This window comes from Salmo salar, chromosome 16 (assembly GCF_965601325.2).
Source record: "Salmo salar chromosome 16, fSalSal1, whole genome shotgun sequence".
NCBI classification, from domain to species: domain Eukaryota; kingdom Metazoa; phylum Chordata; class Actinopteri; order Salmoniformes; family Salmonidae; genus Salmo; species Salmo salar.
The window spans coordinates 74392501-74417416 of NC_138306.1; the positions used below are offsets into that span (position 1 = coordinate 74392501).

General features: G+C 44.5%; 2 protein-coding genes and 1 pseudogene across 4 annotated transcripts in view; 2 read left to right on the forward strand and 1 right to left on the reverse strand.

The window, feature by feature from the left end:
* The window catches only part of ppp2r3a (protein phosphatase 2, regulatory subunit B'', alpha), a 55460-nt gene extending 52735 nt beyond the window's left edge, over positions 1-2725 (reverse strand). For both annotated transcript variants that reach the window (XM_045697727.2, XM_045697726.2), the window contains exon 1: positions 2463-2725. The gene's annotated coding sequence lies outside the window, so the exon portion shown is untranslated. The remainder of the gene's footprint in view (positions 1-2462) is intronic.
* Positions 2726-17244: 14519 nt separating this feature from the next.
* On the forward strand, positions 17245-19730 carry LOC106574582 (neutral cholesterol ester hydrolase 1-like; annotated as a pseudogene). The gene is made up of 5 exons (XR_014380808.1): positions 17245-17344; positions 17597-17666; positions 17896-18067; positions 18171-18310; positions 18398-19730. The product of XR_014380808.1 is annotated as a neutral cholesterol ester hydrolase 1-like (transcript).
* Positions 19731-20709: 979 nt separating this feature from the next.
* On the forward strand, positions 20710-24580 carry LOC106574469 (neutral cholesterol ester hydrolase 1). The gene is made up of 6 exons (XM_045697729.2): positions 20710-21122; positions 22202-22445; positions 22921-22990; positions 23266-23437; positions 23505-23644; positions 23732-24580. Exons 1-6 carry the CDS (start codon positions 20982-20984, stop codon positions 24216-24218), a joined length of 1254 nt encoding a protein of 417 aa, XP_045553685.1. The 5' UTR covers positions 20710-20981; the 3' UTR covers positions 24219-24580.
* The last annotated feature ends 336 nt before the right edge of the window (positions 24581-24916 follow it).

A 24916-nucleotide genomic window follows, 5' to 3' on the forward strand; every position in this document is an offset into this window, starting at 1 on the left:
ACACACATAGACACACATAGACACACATAGACACATAGACACACACAGACACACACAGACACACACAGACACACATACACACACATACACACACAGACACACACAGACACACACAGACACACACAGATACACATAGACACACATAGACACACATAGACACACATAGATACACATAGATACACATAGACACACATAGACACACATAGACACACATAGACACACATAGACACACATAGACACACATAGACACACACTGCCCACAGCAACAACTGTCTATGAAAAGACGCACGTATATAAAGGACTGTGAGAAATCTGGATCCTAACAAGTACATTTCCAAAACACACACACTCTCTCACCAACAGAACACACTCTCTCACCAACAGAACACACTCTCTCACCAACAGAACACTCTCTCACCAACAGAACACACTCTCTCACCAACAGAACACACTCTCTCACCAACAGAACACACTCTCTCACCAACAGAACACTCTCTCACCAACAGAACACACTCTCTCACCAACAGAACACACTCTCTCACCAACATAACCCACTCTCTCACCAACAGAACACTCTCTCACCAACAGAACACTCTCTCACCAACAGAACACACTCTCTCACCAACAGAACACACTCTCTCACCAACAGAACACACTCTCACCAACAGAACACACTCTCTAATACACCAGGCCATAGCAGGATAAGGGTGACAATATAGTCTGAATGTTACATCAAATGTTAACTCTTAGAGTATTGGTATATAACAGGATTTTATTTCAGATGATCTGAATAGCCATTCCCCAACAGCAATACATCCCCAGTCTCCTCCCCTGCCTCTGTGGTCTGCCTGACGTGTGTGTGTGTGTGTGTGTGTGTGTGTGTGTGTGTGTGTGTGTGTGTGTGTGTGTGTGCGTGTGCGTGTGCGTGTGTGCGTGTGCGTGTGTGGTGTGTGTGTGTGTTTGAGTTGCACACACACCACAGCCTAGCCATAGTGGTCTCTGTGGCTGTCCAAGCGTCAGTCTGTCCAGCCAGGGTCGAGTTACGGCTTTACCAGATCTCTGCTTCACACACACACACACACACACACACACACACACACACACACACACACACACACACACACACACACGTCCATTCACCGAACTATACAGCAAAATCTAGATAGCACAAAATTAGCATTATGGGAGTGTGTGTGTGTTCAAGGTGTATTCTGGGAGAATTCCAGAGGGGAGACCCTGTGACTGACTCCGCCCCCCAGGAACTAACAGGATATATCACAGGGTGACAGAGCAGCACCTCCATTACATAAGGCATGATGCCAGATCTATTCATTACATTTCTATCTGGTACATTCTGTCTAAGTAGGAAGCCTTGTCCGAGCCGGAACAGCAGGAGACTATCTCCTATTCTGTAGGCAGCTTGATCTACACCCCCTGGACTGGACGCCACTTTATCGCTTGTCTACCCCTAAACCTCACACACAGGCTTCTAACTAGACAGGGTTTAGGAAGGCTGGCCACGAGAGACTAGTTCAACCCCCAATCCATCTCCTTGGTTCATGCTGACTGCCAAGCAAAGAGGCAAAGAGCCATTTTTAGAGTCTTTGGCATGACTCGACAGGGAATCGAACCCCCAACCTTCCAATCTCAGGGCGGACACTTGGGAGTCCACTCACCTGGTGTCCAAGGTCTGAATCCCTGATTAGGAGCGCAGGATGAAAACCCCCAGGTCTGTGTTGAGAAAGGGCCTCTAGGGAAAGATGGAAGGGCTATTCTCTGTCTGTCACACATTATTTGAAGGCTACCTACAAATACATAACACATGTATAACCCATAACATATTCATAAGCAGTGTCCATGTCAACAAACATCGTTATTCAATTATAATGCAGTGCTTATGTATGGTTATCAAGGTGTTATGCAATCCTTATGTAGGTGGCTAGGTGTCCTACCAACTGTGTTACAAAATAGTCTAACATGGCAAAACACAAGCAACAGCTAAGATATTTAACTTTTGCCTGTATATTCAGGGTCAATAAATGCGCACTTTGCTACGTTCAGTAGAGTACGATATATAGTCTACTGCCATGAAGATTAGAATAGAAACGAACATGTGTGTCATTATTGGACAAGTTCAGGTAGAAATCCGTTTCAAAACGTTTTAGTTTAGTAGAGGTTATCCCCCGCCCATCCCAACGCAAACCAATGATCCAGCACTATCAGAGTCCACTCACACCCACACACCAACTCCACAGGCTTTTCATGAGTAGCCTTTATAGCCAATGGAAGTAGCCTAGCCTACAACCAACACTGCGACTCGACTCAACTATCAATCAAAAACTTGCAAAACACACACAAACACACATTTGAATAGCCTCTCGCTGTTCTCACACATTGCGATCAGAAAAACTCCGCTCGTACCGAAAAGATCGCAAATCAGATATAACGCACAAGTATCCTACCTTTTCTTTTCTCCCTTTCGCTCTTTTTTTTATATTTCCCCTCGCGTCCTCCGTCACGACCGGTCGCTCAGCTCCACATATCACACGCGACAGATAGAATCCTAAATGTCTTTTGCTCTCCGGTTCCGCCAGAGAAGAACAGAACGTGACTTGGTGTTGTCGGTGGAGCGAGCTGAGCGTCTGCAGCGTCTCCAATGGGGCTCGAGCTGCTCGGTGTGTGTGTGTGTGTGTGTGTGTGTGTGTGGTATTGTGTGTCAGTGAGGGGGAGAGAGGGTGACAGCTCCTGGAGAGAATGAGCAGCGTGCGGGGGGTTCCCGTGAGCAAACGGTGGCGGGAATTTGTATGGAGTGACACGCACGCACACACACACACATTAAAGCATTTAATATACAGATTGAGCTGTCAGTGACTACCACTGAGTCAAAACTCAGAGATTAGGGCAGGCTATATTCTTGTCGCAGTAGGCCAGCCTAAATGTGTTTTTTGTGTGTGTGTGTGTGTGTGTGTAAATGTTTACTTATAGGCAGTGTGTTGTTTGTGTTGTGTTATTGTATTATTGAACTGTGTGTGGGTGGGGCTAAACATAAGCTATCATACAGCATCATCCTCTTTCTATTTAAACCTCCTTGTCATCTCAAACCTATATTTCAATCCTATTATCCACCTGAAGTCAACACTTTTAACACCTGACAGGCTCACAATGTCTGTTGCTATGGGGACCAGTGAGGTATACACCTCTGTTACTATAGAAACCAGGGACCTCAAAGTTATATTGTATATAAGCCAACAACTATATCTCAACACACATCTCTGATACACACGCACACATCTAATACACACACATACACACACACACCTTAGATCTTTCTCCAAATCCCTACTGGAATGTGGCTCCTATAACCACACCAGTGGTCACAAGGCGCATCACATGACACACAGGGTGTGTGTGATGTTAATGCGTGTGTGTGTGTATGGACAGTAACATGGTCTTTCCACGCTGCAGTAAAAATAAACATTGAGGCTCAATTGGAGAAGCCAGTCTGACTTCAGAAGACTAGAGGACATTTCAACACAAGTAACAGAGGTGGTTCAGTGAGCGATGGCTGCGCGATAACCTGACACCTGATGACTTGTGTTAGCTCCCCGCGGTAATAACTAGCGTATATAAGAGAGTAGATCCCCCGTCCCTTCCCTGTCTTGACCTGGTCTCAATCCAGGAACGCTCTGCACAACAAGGGTCCCTGGTCGTCTTCCAAAACATAACACACACGGTACAGTTGACTGACTGATCTGTCAGCGTTATACAGTACATTCACTGCCTTCCTGTCCTCCCCCCTTTACCCACGACCCCTAGTGTGTGTGTGTGTGTGTGTGTGTGTGTGTGTGTGTGTGTGTGTGTGTGTGTGTGTGTGTGTGTGTGTGTGTGTGTGTGTGTGTGTGTGTGTGTGTGTGTGTGTGTGTGTGTGTGTGTGTGTGTGTCTAAGCTCCTGCTGAAAGCAACAGATGCCAGAAATACAGCATCACTCACACAAAAATGCAGATGGGCAAGGACATCCAGGTCACACACACATCTCTCTCTCCATCCTCTTTCTCACGCCCCTCCCTCCCTCCCTCCCTCCCTCCCTCCCTCCCTCCCTCCCCCCTCCCTCCCTCCCTCCCTCCCTCCCCCTATCTATCTATCTATCTATCTATCTATCTATCTATCTATCTATCTATCTATCTATCTATCTATCTATCTATCTAGCTACAGTTGAAGTCAAAAGTTTACAGACACCTTAGCCAAATACATTTAAACTCAGTTTTTCACAATTCCTGACATTTTATCCTAGTAAAAATTCCCTGTCTTAGGTCAGTTAGGATCACCACTTTATTTTAAGAATGTGAAATGTCAGAATAATAGTAGAGAGAATGATTTATTTCAGCTTTTATTTCTTTCATCACATTCTCAGTTGGTCAGAAGTTTACATTCACTCAATTAGTATTTGGTAACATTGCCTTTAAATTGTTTAACTTGGGTCAAACGTTTCGGGTAGCCTTCCACAAGCTTCCCACAATAAGTTGGTTGAATTTTGGCCCATTCCTCCTGACAGACCTGGTGTAACTGAGTCAGGTTTGCAGGCCTCCTTGCTCACACACACTTTTTCAGTTCTGCCCACAAATGTTCTATAGGATTGAGGTCAGGGCTTTGTGATGGCCACTCCAATACCTTGACTTTGTTGTACTTAAGCCATTTTGCCACAACTTTGGAAGTATGCTTGGGGTCATTGTCCATTTGGAAGACCCATTTGCGACCGAGCTTTAACATCCTGACTGATGATTGCTCCCAAGGATCAACCAGACTTGTGGAGGTCTACAAGTCTTGGCTGATTTCTTTTGATTTTCCCATGATGTCAAGCAAAGAGGCACAGAGTTTGAAGGTAGGCCTTGAAATACATCCACAGGTACACCTCCAATTGACTCAAATTATGTCAATTAGCCTATCAGAAGCTTCTAAAGCCATGCCATCATTTTCTGGAATTTTACATGCTGTTTAAAGGCACAGTCAACTTAGTGTATGTAAACTTCTGACCCACTGGAATTGTGATACAGTGAATTATAAGTGAAGTAATCTGTCTGTAAACAATTGTTGGAAAAATGACTTGTGTCATGCACAAAGTAGATGTCCTAACCGACTTCCAAAACTATAGTTTGTTAACAAGAAATGTGTGGAGTGGTTGAAAAACGAGTTTTAATGACTCCAACCTAAGTGTACGTAAACTTCTGACTTCAACTCTATCTATCTATCTATCTATCTATCTATCTATCTATCTATCTATCTATCTATCTATCTATCTATCTATCTATCTATCTATCTATCTATCTATCTATCTATCTATCTATCATCTATCTATCTATCTATCTATCTATCTATCTATCTATCTATCTATCTATCTATCTATCTATCTATCTATCTATCTATCTATCTATCTATCTATCTATCTATCATCATCTATCTATCTATCTATCTATCTATCTATCTATCTATCTATCTATCTATCTATCTATCTATCTATCTATCTATCTATCTATCTATCAAATCAAATCAAATGTATTTATATAGCCCTTCGTATATCAGCTGAAATCTCAAAGTGCTGTACATAAACCCAGTCTAAAACCCCAAACAGCAAGCAATGCATGTGAAAGAAGCACGGTGGCTAGGAAAAACTCCCTAGGAAAAACTCCCTAGAAAGGCCAAAAACCTAGGAAGAAACCTAGAGAGGAACCAGGCTATGAGGGGTGGCCAGTCCTCTTCTGGCTGTGCAGGGTGGATATTATAACAGAACATGGTCAAGATGTTAAAATGTTCATAAATGACCAGCATGGTCAAATAATAATAATCATAGTAGTTGTCGAGGGTGCAACAAGCACGTCCGGTGAACAGGTCAGGGTTCCATAGCCGAAGGCAGAACAGTTGAAACTGGAGCAGCAGCACGGCCAGGTGGACTGGGGACAGCAAGGAGTCATCATACCAGGTAGTCCTGAGGCATGGTCCTAGGGCTCAGGTCCTCCGAGAGAAAGACAGAAAGAGAGAAAGAGAGAATTAGAGAGAGCATATTTAAATTCACACAGGACACCGGATAAGACAAGAGAAATACTCCAGATGTAACAGACTGACCCTAGCCCCCCGACACATAAACTACTGCAGCATAAATACTGGAGGCTGAGACAGGAGGGATCAGAAGACACTGTGGCCCCATCCGATGATACCCCCGGACAGGGCCAAACAGGCAGGATATAACCCCACCCACTTTGCCAAAGCACAGCCCCCACACCACTAGAGGGATGTCTCCAACCACCAACTTACCGTCCTAAGACAAGAGTATAGCCCACAACGATCTCCGCCATGGCACAACCCAAGGGGGGGCACCAACCCAGACAGGAAGACCACGTCAGTGACTCAACCCACTCAAGTGACGCACCCCTCCCATGGACGGCATGGAAGAACACCAGTAAGCCAGTGACTCAGCCCCTGTAAAAGGGTTAGAGGCAGAGAATCCCAGTGGAAAGAGGGGAACCGGCAAGGCAGAGACAGCAAGGGCGGTTCGTTGCTCCAGCCTTTCCGTTCACCTTCACACTCCTGGGCCAGACTATACTTAATCATAGGACCTACTGAAGAGATAAGTCTTCAGTAAAGACTTAAAGGTTGAGACTGAGTCTGCGTCTCTCACATTGGTAGGCAGACCATTCCATAAAAATGGAGCTCTATAGGAGAAAGCCCTACCTCCAGCCGTTTGCTTAGAAATTCTAGGGACAATTAGGAGGCCTGCGTCTTGTGACCGTAGCGTACGTGTAGGTATGTACGGCAGGACCAAATCGGAAAGATAGGTAGGAGCAAGCCCATGTAATGCTTTGTAGGTTAGCAGTAAAACCATGAAATCAGCCCTTGACTTAACAGGAAGCCAGTGTAGGGAGGCTAGCACTGGAGTAATATGATAATTTTTTTTTGTTGTAGTCAGGATTCTAGCAGCCGTATTTAGCACTAACTGAAGTTTGTTTAGTGCTTTATCCGGGTAGCCGGAAAGTAGAGCATTGCAGTAGTCCAGCCTAGAAGTAACAAAAGCATGGATTAATTTTTCTGCGTCATTTTTGGACAGAAAGTTTCTGATTTTTGCAATGTTACGTAGATGGAAAAAAGCTGTCCTGAAATCTATCTGTCTGTCTGTCTGTCTGTCTGTCTGTCTGTCTGTCTTTCTGTCTGTCTCTCTCCCTCCCCTTTTTACTCTCTTGCCCCTTTATGTCAGTCCTCTCTGTGTTTTGGTCAGTTAATGAATTAGTTTGTTAATTCATTTGTGATTTAGTTACATTAGTTCACTGCTTATCATTATTGACTAACTTAAGGTAACATTTTTGTACCTGAACATTTATATCAATAAAGTTGAGTTGAATTGAGCTGAGGATATGTCTGCTTCCTTAGCCCCAACAACAGCTGCCTCTCACCAGACAACAGCTGGGGGGGAGGGGAGGAGAATGAGCGTGAGGGAGAGGGAGAGAAAGAGAGGGTTTGAAACTAGATTTAACAGCCTACCTGTGGGTTTTGGTTTGTGGGGCACTTAACAGCAGGGGTACAGGGAGAGAGGGGAGGGGGGTGTCACGTCCTGACCAGTAAAAGGGGTCATTTGTCATTGTAGAATGGTCAGGTCGTGGCAGGGGGTGTTGTTTTTGGTGTGTTTTGGGGTTAGTTTGTTTCATGGGGATCTGTTCTAGTTTTCATTTTCTATGTTCATTTTCTATGTGTGGCCGAGTATAGTTTCCAATCAGAGGCAGGTGTCTTTCGTTGTCTCTGATTGGAAGCCATACTTAGGCAGCCTATTTTTTCCTGTGGGTTGTGGGTGGTTGTTTCCTGTACAGTCTGTGAACCTTACGGAACTGTCGATTGTCGTTTTGTTATTTTTGTTTAAGTGTTCACTTTATACGTTAATAAAAGAAGATGAGCACTCAACACGCTGCGCTTTGGTCTAATCCTTCCGACAGACGTGACAGGGGGGGTGCATAGCCATGGGTAGTAGGGGTGCTGAGCCTTTGAAAAATCTGAATTTCAATAAAATATTAATAAAAATATATATACTTTATATATATATATTATTATTATTATTATTTTATTTTTTTACAAAAGTAGTGCACTGGGCCTTTAAATAGTATTAGCGGACCAATATAGACATCTGTAACTTGGGCAAAACAAAAATTTCAGCATCTCTGCATCTTGCAGGTTTAAATAGTTGGAATTGTAAGAGTTGTTGCCCTGTCCCTTTCTCTGCGATTGTTAGTCTAATGGAATCCAGAAAGAACAAACATTTACATCAAAAGGTGCAAAGTTATGGGCAAAGACACAAAACATCCACATCAAATTAAATATTTTTCTTAATCAAATAACATGGTAAACAACCACTTTTTGTGCAGTAAAAATGTACCATCCTTACAAAGCACATAATGTAAATGTACTTTACTGTATTGTACATAGGCTGTTCATCTAGGTTTGTACATGTAGACTTTCCATCAGCATTTTGTTTTACATTTAACTAGGCAAGTCAGTTAAGAACAAATTCTTATTTGCAATGACAGCCTACCGGGGAACAGTTTGTTAACTGCCTTGTTCAGGGGCAGAACGACAGATTTTTACCTTGTCAGCTCAGGGATTCGATCCAGCAACCTTTCAGTTTTGCAACAAAGCAATCTTCAATCATGCTGCCAAACATACCCTCGTAAAACTGACTATCCTACCGATCCCTGACTTCGGCGATGTCATTTACAAAATAGCCTCCAACACTCTACTCGGCAAATTGGATGCAGTCTATCACAGTGCCATCCGTTTTGTCACTAAATCCCAATATACTACCCACCACTGCGACCTGTATGCTCTCGTTGGCTGGTCCTCGCTACATATTCGTTGCCAAACCCACTGGCTCCAGGTCATCTATAAGTCTTTGCTAGGTAAAGCTCCGCCTTATCTCAACTCACTCGTCACCATAGCAACACCCACCCGTAGCACGCGCTCCAGCAGGTATATTTTACTGGTCATCCCCAAAGCCAACACCTCATTTGGCCGCCTTTCCTTCCAGTTCTCTGCTGCCAATGACTGGAAGGAATTGCAAAAATTACTGAAGTTGGAGACTTATATCTCCCTCACTAACTTTAAGCACCAGTTGTCAGAGCAGCTTACTGATCACTGCAGCTGTACACAACCCATCTGTAAATAGCCCATCCAACCAACTACCTACCTCATCCCCATATTTGTTTTAGTTTTTCTGCTCTTTTGCACACCAGTATTTCTATTTGCACATCCTCATCTGCACATATATCACTCCAGTGTAAATTGTTAAATTGTAATTACTTCGCCACTATTGGCCTATTTATTGCCCTACCTCCTTACTTCCTTTGCACACACTGTATACAGATTTTTCTATTGTGTTATTGACTGTATGTTTGTTTATCCCATGTGTAACTCTGTGTTGTTGTTTTTGTCGCACTGCTTTGCTTTATCTTGGCCAGGTCGCAGTTGTAAATGAGAACTTGTTCTCAACTGGCCTACCTGGCCCAGTGCTCTAACAGCAAGGCTACCTGCCGCCCCAAAGGAAAGCCATGAAGAAAAACAATGCAGAATACAGTAACTGAGTACATTGAGATGTCAAGTGGATTGTGATGGTATGATGTGGCTCAGTTGGTAGTGCTTGCAATGCTAGAGCTATGGGTTTGATTCCCATGGGGGACCAGTATGAAAATGTACGCACTCCCTACTGTAAATTGCTCTGGATAACAGCGTCTACTGAAAAGGAATTAATAGCTAGACCATATCAGTTTTCACATTTGCAAAGTATACTGAACAGAAATGTAAACGCAACATGTAAAGTGTTGGTCCCATGTTTCATGAGCTGAAATAAAAGATCCCAGAAATGTTCCATACCCACAAAAAGCTTATTTCGCTCAAATTTGTTTACATCCCTGTTAGTGAGTATTTCTCCTTTGCCAAGATAATCCATCCACCTGTGGCATATCAATAAGCTGGGCACAATAAAAGGCAACACAAAGATGTGCAGTTTTGTCAGACAACACAATGCCACAGATGTGTCAAGTTTTGAGGGTGCATGCAATTGGCATGCTTACTGCAGGAATGTCCACCAGAGCTATTGCCAGAGATTTTAATGTTAATTTCTCTACGATAAGCCGCCTCACACGTCATTTTAGAGAATTTGACAGTACGTCCAACCGGCCTCACCACAGCAGACCACATGTAACCAGGCCAGCCCAGGACCTCCACATCCGGCTTCTTCACCTGCGGGATCGTCTGAGACCATTTCTGTCTGTAATAAAGCCCTTTTGTGGGGAAAAACACATTTTGATTGGCTGGGACTGTCTCCCAAGTGGGTGGGCCTATGCCCTCCCAGGCCCACCCATGGAAGTACGCCTGCCCACTAATGTGAAATCCATAGATTAGGGCCTAATTCATTTATTTAAATTGACTGATTTCTTTATATGAACTGTAACTCAGTAAAATCGCTGAAATTGTTGCTTGTTGGGTTTATATTTTTTGTATATTTCAAGAAACATACAGTTCCAGTCAAAAGTTTGGACACACCTACTCATTCCAGGTGTTTTCTTCATTTTTTCACAATTTTCTACATTGTAGAACAATAGTGAAGATATCAAAACTATGAAATAACACATATGGAAACATGTAGTAACCCAAAAAGTGTTAAACAAATCATAATATATTTAATATTTGAGATTCTTCAAAGTAGCCATCCTTTGCCTTGACAACAGCTTTGCACGCTCTTGCCATTCTCTCAACCAGCTTCATGAGGTAGTCACCTGGAATAAATTTAAATTAACAAGTGTGCCTTGGAAAGAAATTCCACAAATTAACTTTTAACTTCTTAATACGTTTTGAGACAATCAGTTGTTTTATGACAAGGTAAAGTTGGTATACAGAAGATAACTCTATTTGGTAAAATACCAAATCCATATTATGGCAAGAACAGCTCAAATAAGCAAAGAGAAATGACAGTCCATCATCCATCAATCCGGAAAATTTCAAGAACTTTGAAAGTTTCTTCAAGCGCAGTCGTAGAAACCATCAAGCGCTATGATGAAACTGGCTCTCATGAGGACCTCCACAGGAAAGGAAGACCCAAGTTACCTCTGCTGCAGAGGATAAGTTCATTAGAGTTACCAGCCTCAGAAATTGCTGCCCAAATAAATGCTTCACAGAGTTCAAGTAACAGACACTTCTCAACATCAACTGTTCATAGGAGACTGCGTGAATCAGGCCTTCATGGTCAAAATGCTGCAAAAAAAACACTACTAAAGGACACCATTAAGAAGAAGAGACTTGCTTGGGCCAAGAAACACGAGCAATGGACATTAGACCGGTGGAAATCTGTCCTTTGGTCAGATGAGTCCAAATTTGAGATTTTTGGTTCCAACCACCGTGTCTTTGTGAGATGCATAGTAGGTGAACAGATGAGCTCTGCATGTGTGGTTCTCACTGTGAATCATGGAGGAGGAGGTGTGATGGTGTGGAGGTGCTTTGCTGGTGATGCTGTCAGTGATTTATTTAGAATTCAAGTCACACTTAACTAGCATGGCTACCACAGCATTCTGCAGCGATGCGCCATCCCATCAGGTTTGCGCTTAGTGAGACTACCATTTGTTTTTCAACAGGACAATGACCACCTCCAGGCTGTGTAAGGGCTATTTGACCAAGAATGAGAGTGACGGAGTGCTGCATCAGATGACCTGGCCTCCACAATCACCCGACCTCAACCCAATTGAGATGGTTTGGGATGAGTTGGACCTCAGAGTGAAGGAAAAGCATCCAACAAGTGCTCAGCATATGTGGGAACTCCTTCAAGACTGTTGGAAAAGCATTCCAGGTAATACTGGTTGAGAGAATGCCAAGAGTGTGCAAATCTGTTATCAAGGCAAAGGTTGGCAACTTTGAAGAATCTCAAATATAAAATATGCTTTGATTTGTTTAACACTTTTTTGGTTACTACATGATTCCATATGTGTTATTTCATAGTTTTGATGTCTTCGCTATTATTCTACAATGTAGAAAATAGTAAAAATAAAGAAAAACCATTGAATGAGTAGGTGTGTCCAAACTTTTGACTGGTACTGTATATCAAGCATTATCAGATTAACTGTTTTGTACAGATAATTATCAGACTGAAATTACAAATGATGGTAATGTTTTTTTAATCCACAAAAGTAGTGCACTGGAACTTTACTATTCCTTTATTAGCATTAGCAGACCGATTCAGTATGGGCAAAAATGCTTTTAAATAAATCGCAGCACCCCCACCCCCAAAATACAAAATACTTCCCGCAGCTATTGGGGGGGGGGGGGGGGGCAGAACATCAGGATCACATCAATGAGCAAAGAGGCTCATGGGAGAAAAATTGGGCGTTGGCTATGGTGAGAAGAAGTGAGAAGTCAAAACAGACAGAAGAAGATGTGTGTGTGTGTGTGTGTGTTTGTGTGAGCACCAATAGAACAGTAGAAGACAGCCCTCTTTGTGTCTGAAAGTTCAGGGCTAAGATTCTGACTCACAGAGAGCAGCTCTCTGACCTCTGACCGTTGACGACTAACCCAAACCTCTCTCTCCCAGCCTGATTTCTATCCTATTATCCTAGTAGCCTGCCCTATTTCCTCCCTACCCCTTCCCTCTGGCCCTAACCCTTTCATGTTTGAAAGTCTGTAAATGTGGAAGAAATATAATGGAAGCCTTACATTATCACTACACTGTTTGGGAGTTTGAGTAGATTTCTTTTCAATGTTTGAATGTTGACTCAGATTTGCAAACAGGTGTGTGGATGAGCGTGGCTTTCTCTTTCTGCCCCAAGCACATTATTACAAGATCATTACAGAGTTATACTGTAGTAATCAGTGTGTGTGTGTGTGTGTGTGTGTGTGTGTGTGTGTGTGTGTGTGTGTGTGTGTGTGTGTGTGTGTGTGTGTGGATGGTGATTGTCACCCATGTCTTCCAGATGGCCGTCGAGACTCGAGACACACTAATTTTCTCCCCTAGACAAATTTAGCTAATCCACTTTCTTCCCTCTCCCCATTTTCCCCTCCTCCCCCTCTTTCATTCCCTCCTTCCTCTCTTGTTCTTGTACTATCGTCTCTTGGTATTGGGTGGGTGTGTGGGTGGTTGTGGGTGGGTGGGAGGGTGGGTGTGAGGCATTGGGGGCAGACTTATTGCCTCTGACTGACAGGAGTTATAGTAAATAAGTTAATATGAGTAAGTTACACATTTTTCCATTTCTCTCTGTCACACACACACCCTGAGGTGGTGGTTACAGTAATCTAGCAGGAATAAATGCATTTCCATTTCAGTCAGCCTCTGGCTCACAACTCAACACTTTGGTCCGCCACAGAAGAGAGGGAAGCTGGGAACAAGAAACACACACACACACACACACACACACACACACACACACACACACACACACACACACACACACACACACACACACACACACACACACACACACACACACACACACACACACACACACACACACACACACACAGAATACTGAGAAGGTAGTTTCCAGTGGTTGAGCAAGAGACACATACATAAACACACACAAGGGGGAGTGAGCAAGTTCACACTTCTGGGAGAGAAAGAAAACACACCCATCGTCCATAATCTGACACGGTCTAGTGTTGCTGGTCTACACACACACGCACACACACAGTTGTGTTTTGGAAAAGGAGGGGGAGAGTTCAGATCTAAAATTCTATTCTGCTGTTTGTTTACGTTTCCAGGAGGGTCTCCAAGGGACGAGATACAGCGTGGGAAAAGAGAGAGAGAGAGAGACCATTAAAATACAATTAGGGAGGGTATAGTTCTGATCGAATCAAATCAAAGTTTATTGGTCACATACACAGATTTGCAGGTGTTATAGCAGGTGCAGTGAAATGCTTATGTTTCTAGCTCCAACAGGGCAGTAGAATATCTCACAATACAATATAAATACACAAATAATACATAAATGGATACAAGAAATCAAGAAAATGACAGAATGGGTCCAATCAACAATCCAGAGTAGATATATTACAGTGAGCATGTGTCAGAATCCAGAATATAAATATGTGGTGTGTATAGACAGTATATCATTTGGAAAGACAATGGTATGTTCCGTAGGAGGTATATTAGGCTAGGTATATTACAGTAGATACATTCACAGTGAGTAAACAACAGTATATTAACAGAATATGAGGGGGACAGCGTTCAATGACTCTATCTATACACATGGGGCATTAGTCTCAAGGTGCAGGGCAGAGTACCGGGCAGGTAGCCGGCTAGTGACAGTGTCTACGGTGCAGGGCAGAGTACCGGGCAGGTAGCCGGCTAGTGACAGTGTCTACGGTGCAGGCCAGAGTACCGGGCAGGTAGCCGGCTAGTGACAGTGTCTACGGTGCAGGGCAGAGTACCGGGCAGGTAGCCGGCTAGTGACAGTGTCTACGGTGCAGGGCAGAGTACCGGGCAGGTAGCCGGCTAGTGACAGTGTCTACGGTGCAGGGCAGAGTACCGGGCAGGTAGCCGGCTAGTGACAGTGTCTACGGTGCAGGCCAGAGTACCGGCTAGTAATGGCTTTTCAACAGTCTGATGGCCTGGAGATAGAGGCTTTTTTTAAGTTGGTCAGGACTCAGGACTTATGGTCAGGAAAAGCCCAAGCTGTAGCTGTCTTGTGATTCAGTGGCTGAATGTTCTTCTGGCCACTGACGACCCCTGCTGTCCTAAACCTAACAGTGCCAGTACAGACCACACCAACTTTTAATTCTGAGACCAATAGCGTCACCTACTGGTCATACTAGTTAACTGCCGTCCCGACCAAAAAACATAGTTTCCCATACTTCCATTTGCTGTAGGCTACCACACACTGGGGTAGTTAAGGGACCTTGGAGTGCAGTATTCTTAGCTTTATGATTAGGACTTTGCCAGGATTACAGTACCAGTCAAAAGTTTGAACACACCTACTCATTCAAGGGGTTTTCTTTATTTTTACTATTTTCTACATTGTAGATTTCTATCTCTGAGCTTACAAAGCGAGAACAAAGAAGCAAGAGATGGCAACATAATAGAAGACAGACTTTAAAGAGAACAGTTGCAATGGAGACCTACCTATCAGGCAACACACCATCTCAGTCACCAGATGGAGACCTACCTATCAGGCAACACACCACCTCAGTCACCAGATGGAGACCTACCTATCAGGCAACACACCATCTCAGTCACCAGATGGAGACCTACCTATCAGGCAACACACCACCTCAGTCACCAGATGGAGACCTACCTATCAGGTAACACACCACCTCAGTCACCAGATGGAGACCTACCTATCAGGCAACACACCACCTCAGTCACCAGATGGAGACCTACCTATCAGGCAACACACCATCTCAGTCACCAGATGGAGACTTACCTATCAGGCAACACACCACCTCAGTCACCAGATGGAGACCTACCTATCAGGCAACACACCATCTCAGTCACCAGATGGAGACTTACCTATCAGGCAACACACCATCTCAGTCACCAGATGGAGACCTACCTATCAGGCAACACACCACCTCAGTCACCAGATGGAGACCTACCTATCAGGCAACACACCACCTCAGTCACCAGATGGAGACCTACCTATCAGGCAACACACCACCTCAGTCACCAGATGGAGACCTACCTATCAGGCAACACACCATCTCAGTCACCAGATGGAGACCTACCTATCAGGCAACACAACACCTCAGTCACCAGATGACTTGCAGCCAGAACACGAGGCTAACATACCTGTCCCTAACTTACCTGTCCCTGATTCACACCCTGATACCCCTTCCTCATCGTCTGCAACAGGAATTAGAAGTCTAATACTGGAAGGAAAAAGGTTGGAAGAGGTCGCTCAAAAACATAGAGATCTTTGCATGACAGAAGTCAAACTTGATAAAGCTTAACGGAAAACTGAGAAACAAAAAAAAAGGTATGATCAACTGATGAAGAAAATGGAGAGACAAGATTCCCCAAAGACAAAACAGAAAATGAAGGGAACTCTGAAGAACTTGAGAAGGATTTTATTGTTTCAAATTGCCATCATTGCAGAGTTGAAGCAAAAGTGTCAAAAAATGCCCAGTGCCAAGGACAAACAAGTGGCTTCAGAAATGCTCAGAGGCAACATCCTGAGAAAGTATGGCCTGGTAAAAGCTGCAAGCAGAGAATTTGGATTTTCAGCAAAAGCAATGAGGGCAAATGAAAACAGGCCAACTAGTCTGCAATACTTCAGGAAAAATCAGTGTAACAGAATTAGCACAGCCACAGAAGAGAAAATCACTAGATTCTATGAACGTGATGACAGCAGCAGAGCAACAACAGAAGCGCTTCTTGAATGGCACAATTCAGAACCTTTATCAGGATTTTAAGAGGGAATATTCTGAGATTAAAAAGTCCTACTATGAATTCTTTAAAAGACGTATTTTTTGGATTGTCAAGCCAACAGTCCAGAGATGACACATGCCTCGGCAAAACCCACGCCAACCTCCAGTTCATGGAGGACAAACTACAGCATCACAAAGTGATCAGCTGCAACAACAATCAAACCTTATTGAGTCTTTGTGCTGTGAGAACCTGAAGAAAGACTGTATGTACACAGAGTTCTCCCTTTGCCAAGCCAAAGAGCTCAAACTGACTTTGATGCTGGTGAGCAGACATGGTGGTTTGAGTGGAAAAACAAAGAGGGAAACCTGGAGAAGTTCCTTGTACATTTGACAGTATAAGCAAAGGTTTGTGGCACACTGCATACTCTACTGGAGGACTTCTCCAAAGGGTTGAAAGAGAAGTTGGGGAAACACGTGTACAACATTCGACACCAATACTCCAAAGAGAATTAAAAGAGAAGATCTGTGCTGACTTGCAAACTTCTATGGTGGTCATTGCCAAGGGTGTGACATTGAGCATGGAGTTGGTAGGACAGAACAAACACTCACTCTCAAGTCAAAGCCCTAGCTCCTAGAACAGGGTTAGCATACTAAACTACCAGGGATACTCCAGCTCTCTGACCTCATTCAAATGTCCCTCTCCATCTCTCCCCCTATCTCTCTGTCCTTCTCTCTCCCTCCCCCTCCTCCAGGGTGACCTGTGCCAGTATCTGGGTCTCAGTCACCACATCACAATGATTCGGGGGCCCACATTGGGTCTGGGGTCCCCGGGGGAGATGGCGGGAGGTCAGGGAGGCAGGGTGAGGGTGAGTGCGCGTGTACGAGCCCCCCGCCGCAGGGGGAGGAGAGGGGGGTCTGAGGAGGGCTGTGATGTTCAACCATGGAGGAGGATGGGCCCTGGGGACCACCAGTAAGTGTGTGTGTGTGTGTGTGTGTGTGTTTACCAGCATAAACACATCTAGTTCATGATGTAACCCTAATGTAACAACCTTTGGTTTCTCACTGTCTTCTTTTCTCTTTCTCTCCTTCTCTACTCCCCCATCTCTCTCTCCTTCTCTACTCCACCCATCTCTCTCTCTCTTTCTCTCCTCTACTCCCCCATCTCTCTCTCCTTCTCTACTCTCCCACCTCTCTCTTCCCCCTCTCCCTGTCTTCCTCTCAGAGATGGGGAGCTATGATGTCTTGTGTAGGCAGATGTCTGATGAGCTGAATGCAGTGGTTGTATCTGTTGAGTAAGTATTTCTCCTCTTTTCACACTATATTAGCTTCAGTTCTACACACACACACACACACACACACACACACACACACACACACACACACACACACACACACACACACACAACATGAAAGTCTTGGGTTCTTATAACGCTATAGTAACAAGTTAAGGTTTGGACAGAACTGTTACAAGGATTAAAAAGTGTTTTTTGTAAATTTTACCATAAGTGTGTGTGTGTGTAGGTACCGTCTGGCTCCAGAAGTGCATTTCCCTGTGCAGTATGAGGACTGTCTGGCTGCGGCCAAGCACTTCTTGGAGCCGGGAATTCTGGGAAAGTTGTCTGTGGATCCACAGCGCGTGGCTGTGTCAGGCGACAGCGCTGGAGGAAATCTCGCTGCAGCCGTCGCACAGCAGGTACACACACACACACACACACACACACACACACACACACACACACACACACACACACACACGTGTCTACAGGGACACTAACACACTCTCCCTCTCTTTACAGATCTCGGTAGATTACAGTGTGAGTGTGAAGTTCAGTGTTCAGGCGTTAATCTACCCAGTCCTCCAGGGTCTAGACCTCAACACTCCATCCCACCAACAGAACCACAACATACCCATGCTACACCGCTTTATGATGGCCAGGTACACACACGTACATGTTCACACACACAGGCGCACACAGTCACACACACACCTGTGTTAGTAACTCTTCTCTCTCTTTCTCTGTAGGTTCTGGCTGCTCTACCTGGGGGTTGATACCTCTCTCCATCCCATCCTCTTGTCCCCCTCCTTACTCCATCATCCCTCCATCCCTCCCTCCGTCCGCTCCCATCTCAACTGGACCACCCTTCTGCCGGCCAAACACATTCAGCATTACAAGCCTGTTGGCATGGAGACGGGGTCACAGGAGGTCACAGGGCAGGAGGGTGATCTTCTCCCGGGGTTGCTGGATGTCCGAGCGGCGCCGCTGCTGGCGGAGCAGGGGGTTCTGGGTAGAACGCCCGAGCTTACATCCTAACGTGTGAGTACGATGTGCTCAGAGACGATGGGTTGATGTACACCAGGAGGCTACAAGACGCGGGTGTCGCTGTTTCCAGCCAGCACTATGACGACGGTTTCCACGGCGCCTTAAGTTTAGTGCACTCGCCGTTTTACTTCGATGTGGGGAAAAGAATGATCAGAGGATACATGGACTGGCTGCAGGAAAACCTCTAGTGTGTGTGTGTGTGTGTGTGTGTGTCTATGCAGCTGCAAACCCAAAGCCATCTTGCAGTCAGAATTTCAGACCATTGTCCAGGTTAGACAAGCAGATGTTTTTAAGGCTTTTAAACTGGGTTCAACCTGATTGTTGACCTGGGTTAGAATGTCTCTATTACTGGGTTAAACTGGATCAAACTGGGTTGGACTGGTGTTTTAAACTGTGTTAGAATGTAAGAATATAACACATACACCGTTCCCTGATTGTAGCTGTTTGCACTCTGGTGTGTGTGTGTGTGTGTGTGTGTGTGTGTCACAATACATTTGGTCCAGTTAAACCCACACACACGTCCTCCTCTCCCAGCTCTGCTCACCTGAACAATACATATGCTGCATTTTAAACGTGCAGTCTTATGTCTGTCACACTAATACACTAAAATAAACTTCCATCTAAGCCAATCAATGTGCAGTGTTAGAACGTAGTAATCTGATGACTCCATAAGAGTCCTATTTCTAGAATAGATTGGGTTAAATTATGCAATGTGCACAACTGGGTTATACATCAATGCAATCTATATAGAATTGTGCCTAGATGGAAAAACAATGAGGACTCAAAAGGTAGGGTCATACAACACGATCCCTGGTGCTGTAAAAAGCAATAACAAACCTTGAAAATGAAGTATGTTCTTTAGACGGGGTATTGAGTGAGGACTTTTCAACCCACAACACAGAGCTTGATTGTTTTCCACTGAACAGAATGATCTCAGTTGTCCCCAGTAACTGCTGCTGGGTGTCAGTACTTTATGTACAATTATGATTGTAATGGTTGATAGATGTTTAACCCTCCAATAAATACTGATCAGTTTGAGTGTTTCCCTTGTTTTATACTGTAAGCCTACAGTGTTACACAAACGCACAGCCAGTGCAATACAGACACAGAGTTAAAAAATTATTTCAACATATGAGTGACACATGTATAAGTAAAAAATACTTTAAAGTACTAGTTTCTTTTCGGTATCTATACTTTACTAAACATATTTTTGCCTACTTTTACTTCACTACATTCCTAAAGAAAATAACCTTTTACGCCATACATTTATCCTGACACCCAAAAGTACAGTGACAGTTGGTAGTATTCATGAAAGTCATATGGGGTGAAAGCTATTGAAGTTTGAAGGAAGTGTTAATTGAAAGTCCATTCAATATCATAGAAAATAGCCATAGTCAGAAAATATTTAAGTATTTGCTGTAGATTGTACAGACAAGGTCCCTGAATAAATAACAGGTGGTTTTATTTATGAAACTCCTTAGGGGTGGAAGTTGTTTAAGTTTTAAGCAAGTCTTTATTATTTTACATTTTGTGATATTACATTTATAGAAAATAGCCCAAGTCAAAAACTACAGAAGTAATTGCTTTATATTGTATTGATGAGGTCCTTGAACCAATAAAGGTTGTTTCAAGTGATATGGGGTGGAAGCTATTGAAGTTAAAAAATACTTGTTTTCATACATGAAAATGTATTCATTGAAAACAGCCAAAGTAAAAAAAATAAGAAATACAAAAGTCATTGCCATAGATTGGACGGGCGAGGTCCCTGAACCAAAGTTGGTTGTATTCATCTAGTCCTATTGGGTGGAAGTATTTACGTTTTTTTGGAAGTATTTCTCTGTAAAGTGAATAAAAATGAATTGATAAAGTAAAAAAGCTCTGCAAATTGCCGTGGATTTGATAGCGATGTCATGTGGTTAAGAAACTATTGACATGTTTTATTAACATGCAAAAGTAGGCGTTGCAGTTTTAAGACGTTACCGCTGAGCAGAGGAGAGCAATGTTTTACATTTCGACTCCAAAAAGAAAATACGACACCGATGTGCAAAAACAAGGCGTGTAACTTGTTAACTATCGTCAGCGTATTCAGAATATGTCATTTCTATAATTATTGCATGTTCCGCTTTACAGGTATTAACGAGCAAAATTCCGAATCTTTAATATAAAAGCTAACTAAACGTTACACCACATTGGACTTTGGCAGTGTTGTCACACTGACTGCACTATGTTCCCTGTGATTTACGTGTTCATGTTGGGGAGATAGCTAGTAATACTGGTGTTACAAAGATGAAGTTGTCTTCTGTTGTCGTAACATTGATATTAACGGTGGGTGTTCCTTATTACATCTATACACCGTTACCTGCTGCCATCGAGGAGCCTTTGAAACTGATGCTGCTGGACGCCTTTTTCCGTGCTATGCTGCAAGTGGTAAGAAACAAGAAGAATAGCTATAAACCTAATCATACTTTACATTAGCTTGACAGTTCTTTATGGTAACGAGTAACGTTAGTAGGCAATGCAATGCTTTCTCTATTACTCGACCTATGTATCTATCAGGAATCAAGGTATGACCCAGATGCAAGGCAGGCAGGAAGGCAGAGGTCAGGTGGATCAAAGGTACAGGACGGCAGGCAGAGTGGTCAGGCGAGTAAGGGTCAAAAACCAGGAAGCGGAGACTGGGGACAAGCAGGCGCTGACACATAACCACTGGTTGACTTGACAAACAAGACGAACTGGCAACAGATAAACAGAGAACACAGGTATAAATACACAGGGGAAGATGGGCGACACCTGGAGGGGGGTGGAGCCAATCACAAAGACAGGTGAAACAGATCAGGGTGTGACAGTATCGGAGTCAGGGGCAGCAGGTTTAGGCCTATTGGTTGGAGACACTGAATTGGAGGCTATACTAGCTAGATAGTTTATGATGCAGCTAACATGTGATGCGTTGTAAAGCTAGCTAGTTAGTCTGAACAAGTAGAACATGTGAACTGATTTGGTTATAGACGTAAAACAATGCTTTACTGTGCTTTCTCCAGCCCTTGCGTGAAATCAGATGTGGATAATTAATTTGAACTAGCTAAATACAGCACAAACTCATTTCTAGTGTGTGTGTGTGTGGCCCTTCACCTAGATTTCACACAGTCATGGTGTAAGTAGTGCCTGGGGTAAAGACACATAAACAAACACGCACATACACACTGGGGTGAACAGAGCACCTTTAGCCATGTTGTAACTAGTGTCAGTGGAGAAGAGAGCAACATTCACATTGCCTAGACCCCAGGCTTTAGGCTAGTAGGTGAAAGGACAGACAGAGACAGATTGCTAATAGGGGCCTTGGGGAGCCCTATCCTGGTCAAAGATCTGTGCTGACTTGCAAACTCCTATGGTGGTCATTGCCAAACTACCAGGGATACTCCAGCTCTCTGACCTCATTCAAATGTCTCTCTCCCTCTCCATTTCTCCCCCTATCTCTCTGTCCTTCTCTCTCCCTCCCCCTCCTCCAGGGTGACCTGTGCCAGTATCTGGGTCTCAGTCACCACATCACAATGATTCGGGGGCCCACATTGGGGCTGGGGTCCCCGGGGGAGATGGCGGGAGGACAGGGAGGCAGGGTGAGGGTGAGTGACGTGGACTTTGACAGAGTCCCGGTGCGCGTGTACGAGCCCCCCGCCGCAGGGGGAGGAGAGGGGGGTCTGAGGAGGGCTGTGATGTTCTACCATGGAGGAGGATGGGCCCTGGGGACCACCAGTAAGTGTGTGTGTGTGTGTGTGTGTGTGTGTGTGTGTGTGTGTGTGTGTGTGTGTGTGTGTGTGTGTGTGTGTGAGTGTGTGTGTGAGTGTGAGTGTGTGTGTGTGTGTGTGTGTGTGTGTGTGTGTGTGTGTGTGTGTGTGTGTGTGTTTACCAGCATAAACACATCTAGTTCATGATGTAACCCTAATGTAACAACCTTTGGTTTCTCACTGTCTTCCTCTCTTTCTCTCTTTCTCTCCTTCTCCACTCCCCCATCTCTCTTTCTCTCCTTCTCTACTCCCCCATCGCTCTCTTTCTCTCCTTCTCTACTCCCCCATCTCGCCCTCTTTCCTTCTTTACTCCCCACATCTCTCTCTTTCTCTCCTTCTCTACTCCACCCATCTCTCTCTCTTTCTCTCCTCTACTCCCCCATCTCTCTCTCCTTCTCTACTCCCCCACCTCTCTCTTCCCCCTCTCCCTGTCTTCCTCTCAGAGATGGGGAGCTATGATGTCTTGTGTAGGCAGATGTCTGATGAGCTGAATGCAGTGGTTGTGTCTGTTGAGTAAGTGTTTCTCCTCTTTTCACACTATATTAGCTTCAGTTCTACACACACACACACACACACACACACACACACACACTCAACATGAAAGTCTTGGGTTCTTATAACGCTATAGTAACAAGTTAAGGTTTGGACAGAACTGTTACAAGGATTAAAAAGTGTTTTTTGTCAATTTTACCATAAGTGTGTGTGTGTGTGTGTGTGTGTGTGTGTGTGTGTGTGTGTGTGTGTGTGTGTGTGTGTGTGTGTGTGTGTGTGTGTGTGTGTGTGTGTAGGTACCGTCTGGCTCCAGAAGTGCATTTCCCTGTGCAGTATGAGGACTGTCTGGCTGCGGCCAAGCACTTCTTGGAGCCGGGCATTCTGGGAAAGTTGTCTGTGGATCCACAGCGCGTGGCTGTGTCAGGCGACAGCGCTGGAGGAAATCTCGCTGCAGCGGTCGCACAGCAGGTACACACAAACACACACACACACACGTGTCTACAGAGACACTAACACACTCTCCCTCTCTTTACAGATCTCGGTAGATGACAGTGTGAGTGTGAAGTTCAGTGTTCAGGCGTTAATCTACCCAGTCCTCCAGGGTCTAGACCTCAACACTCCATCCCACCAACAGAACCACAACATACCCATGCTACACCGCTTTATGATGGCCAGGTACACACACGTACATGTTCACACACACAGGCGCACACAGTCACACACACACCTGTGTTAGTAACTCTTCTCTCTCTTTCTCTGTAGGTTCTGGCTGCTCTACCTGGGGGTTGATACCTCTCTCCATCCCATCCTCTTGTCCCCCTCCTTACTCCATCATCCCTCCATCCCTCCCTCCGTCCGCTCCCATCTCAACTGGACCACCCTTCTGCCGGCCAAACACATTAAGCATTACAAGCCTGTTGGCATGGAGACGGGGTCATGGGAGGTCACAGGGCAGGAGGGTGATCTTCTCCCGGGGTTGCTGGATGTCCGAGCGGCGCCGCTGCTGGCGGAGCAGGGGGTTCTGGGTAGAACGCCGCGAGCTTACATCCTAACGTGTGAGTACGATGTGCTCAGAGACGATGGGTTGATGTACACCAGGAGGCTACAAGACGCGGGCGTCGCTGTTTCCAGCCATCACTATGACGACGGTTTCCACGGCGCCTTAAGTTTTGCGCACTCGCCGTTTTACTTCGATGTGGGGAAAAGAATGATCAGAGGATACATGGACTGGCTGCAGGAAAACCTCTAGAGTCCTATTTCTAGAATAGATTGGGTTAAATTATGCAATGTGCACAACTGGGTTATACATCAATGCAATCTATATAGAATTGTGCCTAGATGGAAAAACAATGAGGACTCAAAAGGTAGGGTCATACAACACGATCCCTGGTGCTGTAAAAAGCAATAACAAACCTTGAAAATGAAGTATGTTCTTTAGACGGGGTATTGAGTGAGGACTTTTCAACCCACAACACAGAGCTTGATTGTTTTCCACTGAACAGAATGATCTCAGTTGTCCCCAGTAACTGCTGCTGGGTGTCAGTACTTTATGTACAATTATGATTGTAATGGTTGATAGATGTTTAACCCTCCAATAAATACTGATCAGTTTGAGTGTTTCCCTTGTTTTATACTGTAAGCCTACACACACACACACACACACACACACACACACACACACACACACACACACACACACAGCCAGTGCAATATAGACACTAAGTTTCAAAATGATTTCAACATATAGATGAGTGACACATGTATAATGCATGATACATTTAGCATGTTGCTTATTCTACCAATCCAATGATGTTAGCTCTACAACAGTGCTTAGGAAAGGAGCTGTGGCTAGGAGGGAAGGGGCAAGGGGCGTTGGTCAGACCGACCAATCACAGAGGAGATACCAAACCAACTTTCGGGAAGTGTAGTTTGTAGTTCCATGACATT

What these genes read in the sequence shown, in the direction of transcription:
- LOC106574469 (XM_045697729.2), top strand. Translation starts at nt 20,982, where the DNA reads ATGAAGTTGTCTTCTGTTGTCGTAACATTGATATTAACGGTGGGTGTT. An exon ending in ATGGGCCCTGGGGACCACCA is followed by an intron (nt 22,446 to 22,920) that starts GTAAGTGTGTGT and finishes TCTTCCTCTCAG; the next exon opens with AGATGGGGAGCTATGATGTC. An exon ending in GCAGTGGTTGTGTCTGTTGA is followed by an intron (nt 22,991 to 23,265) that starts GTAAGTGTTTCT and finishes GTGTGTGTGTAG; the next exon opens with GTACCGTCTGGCTCCAGAAG.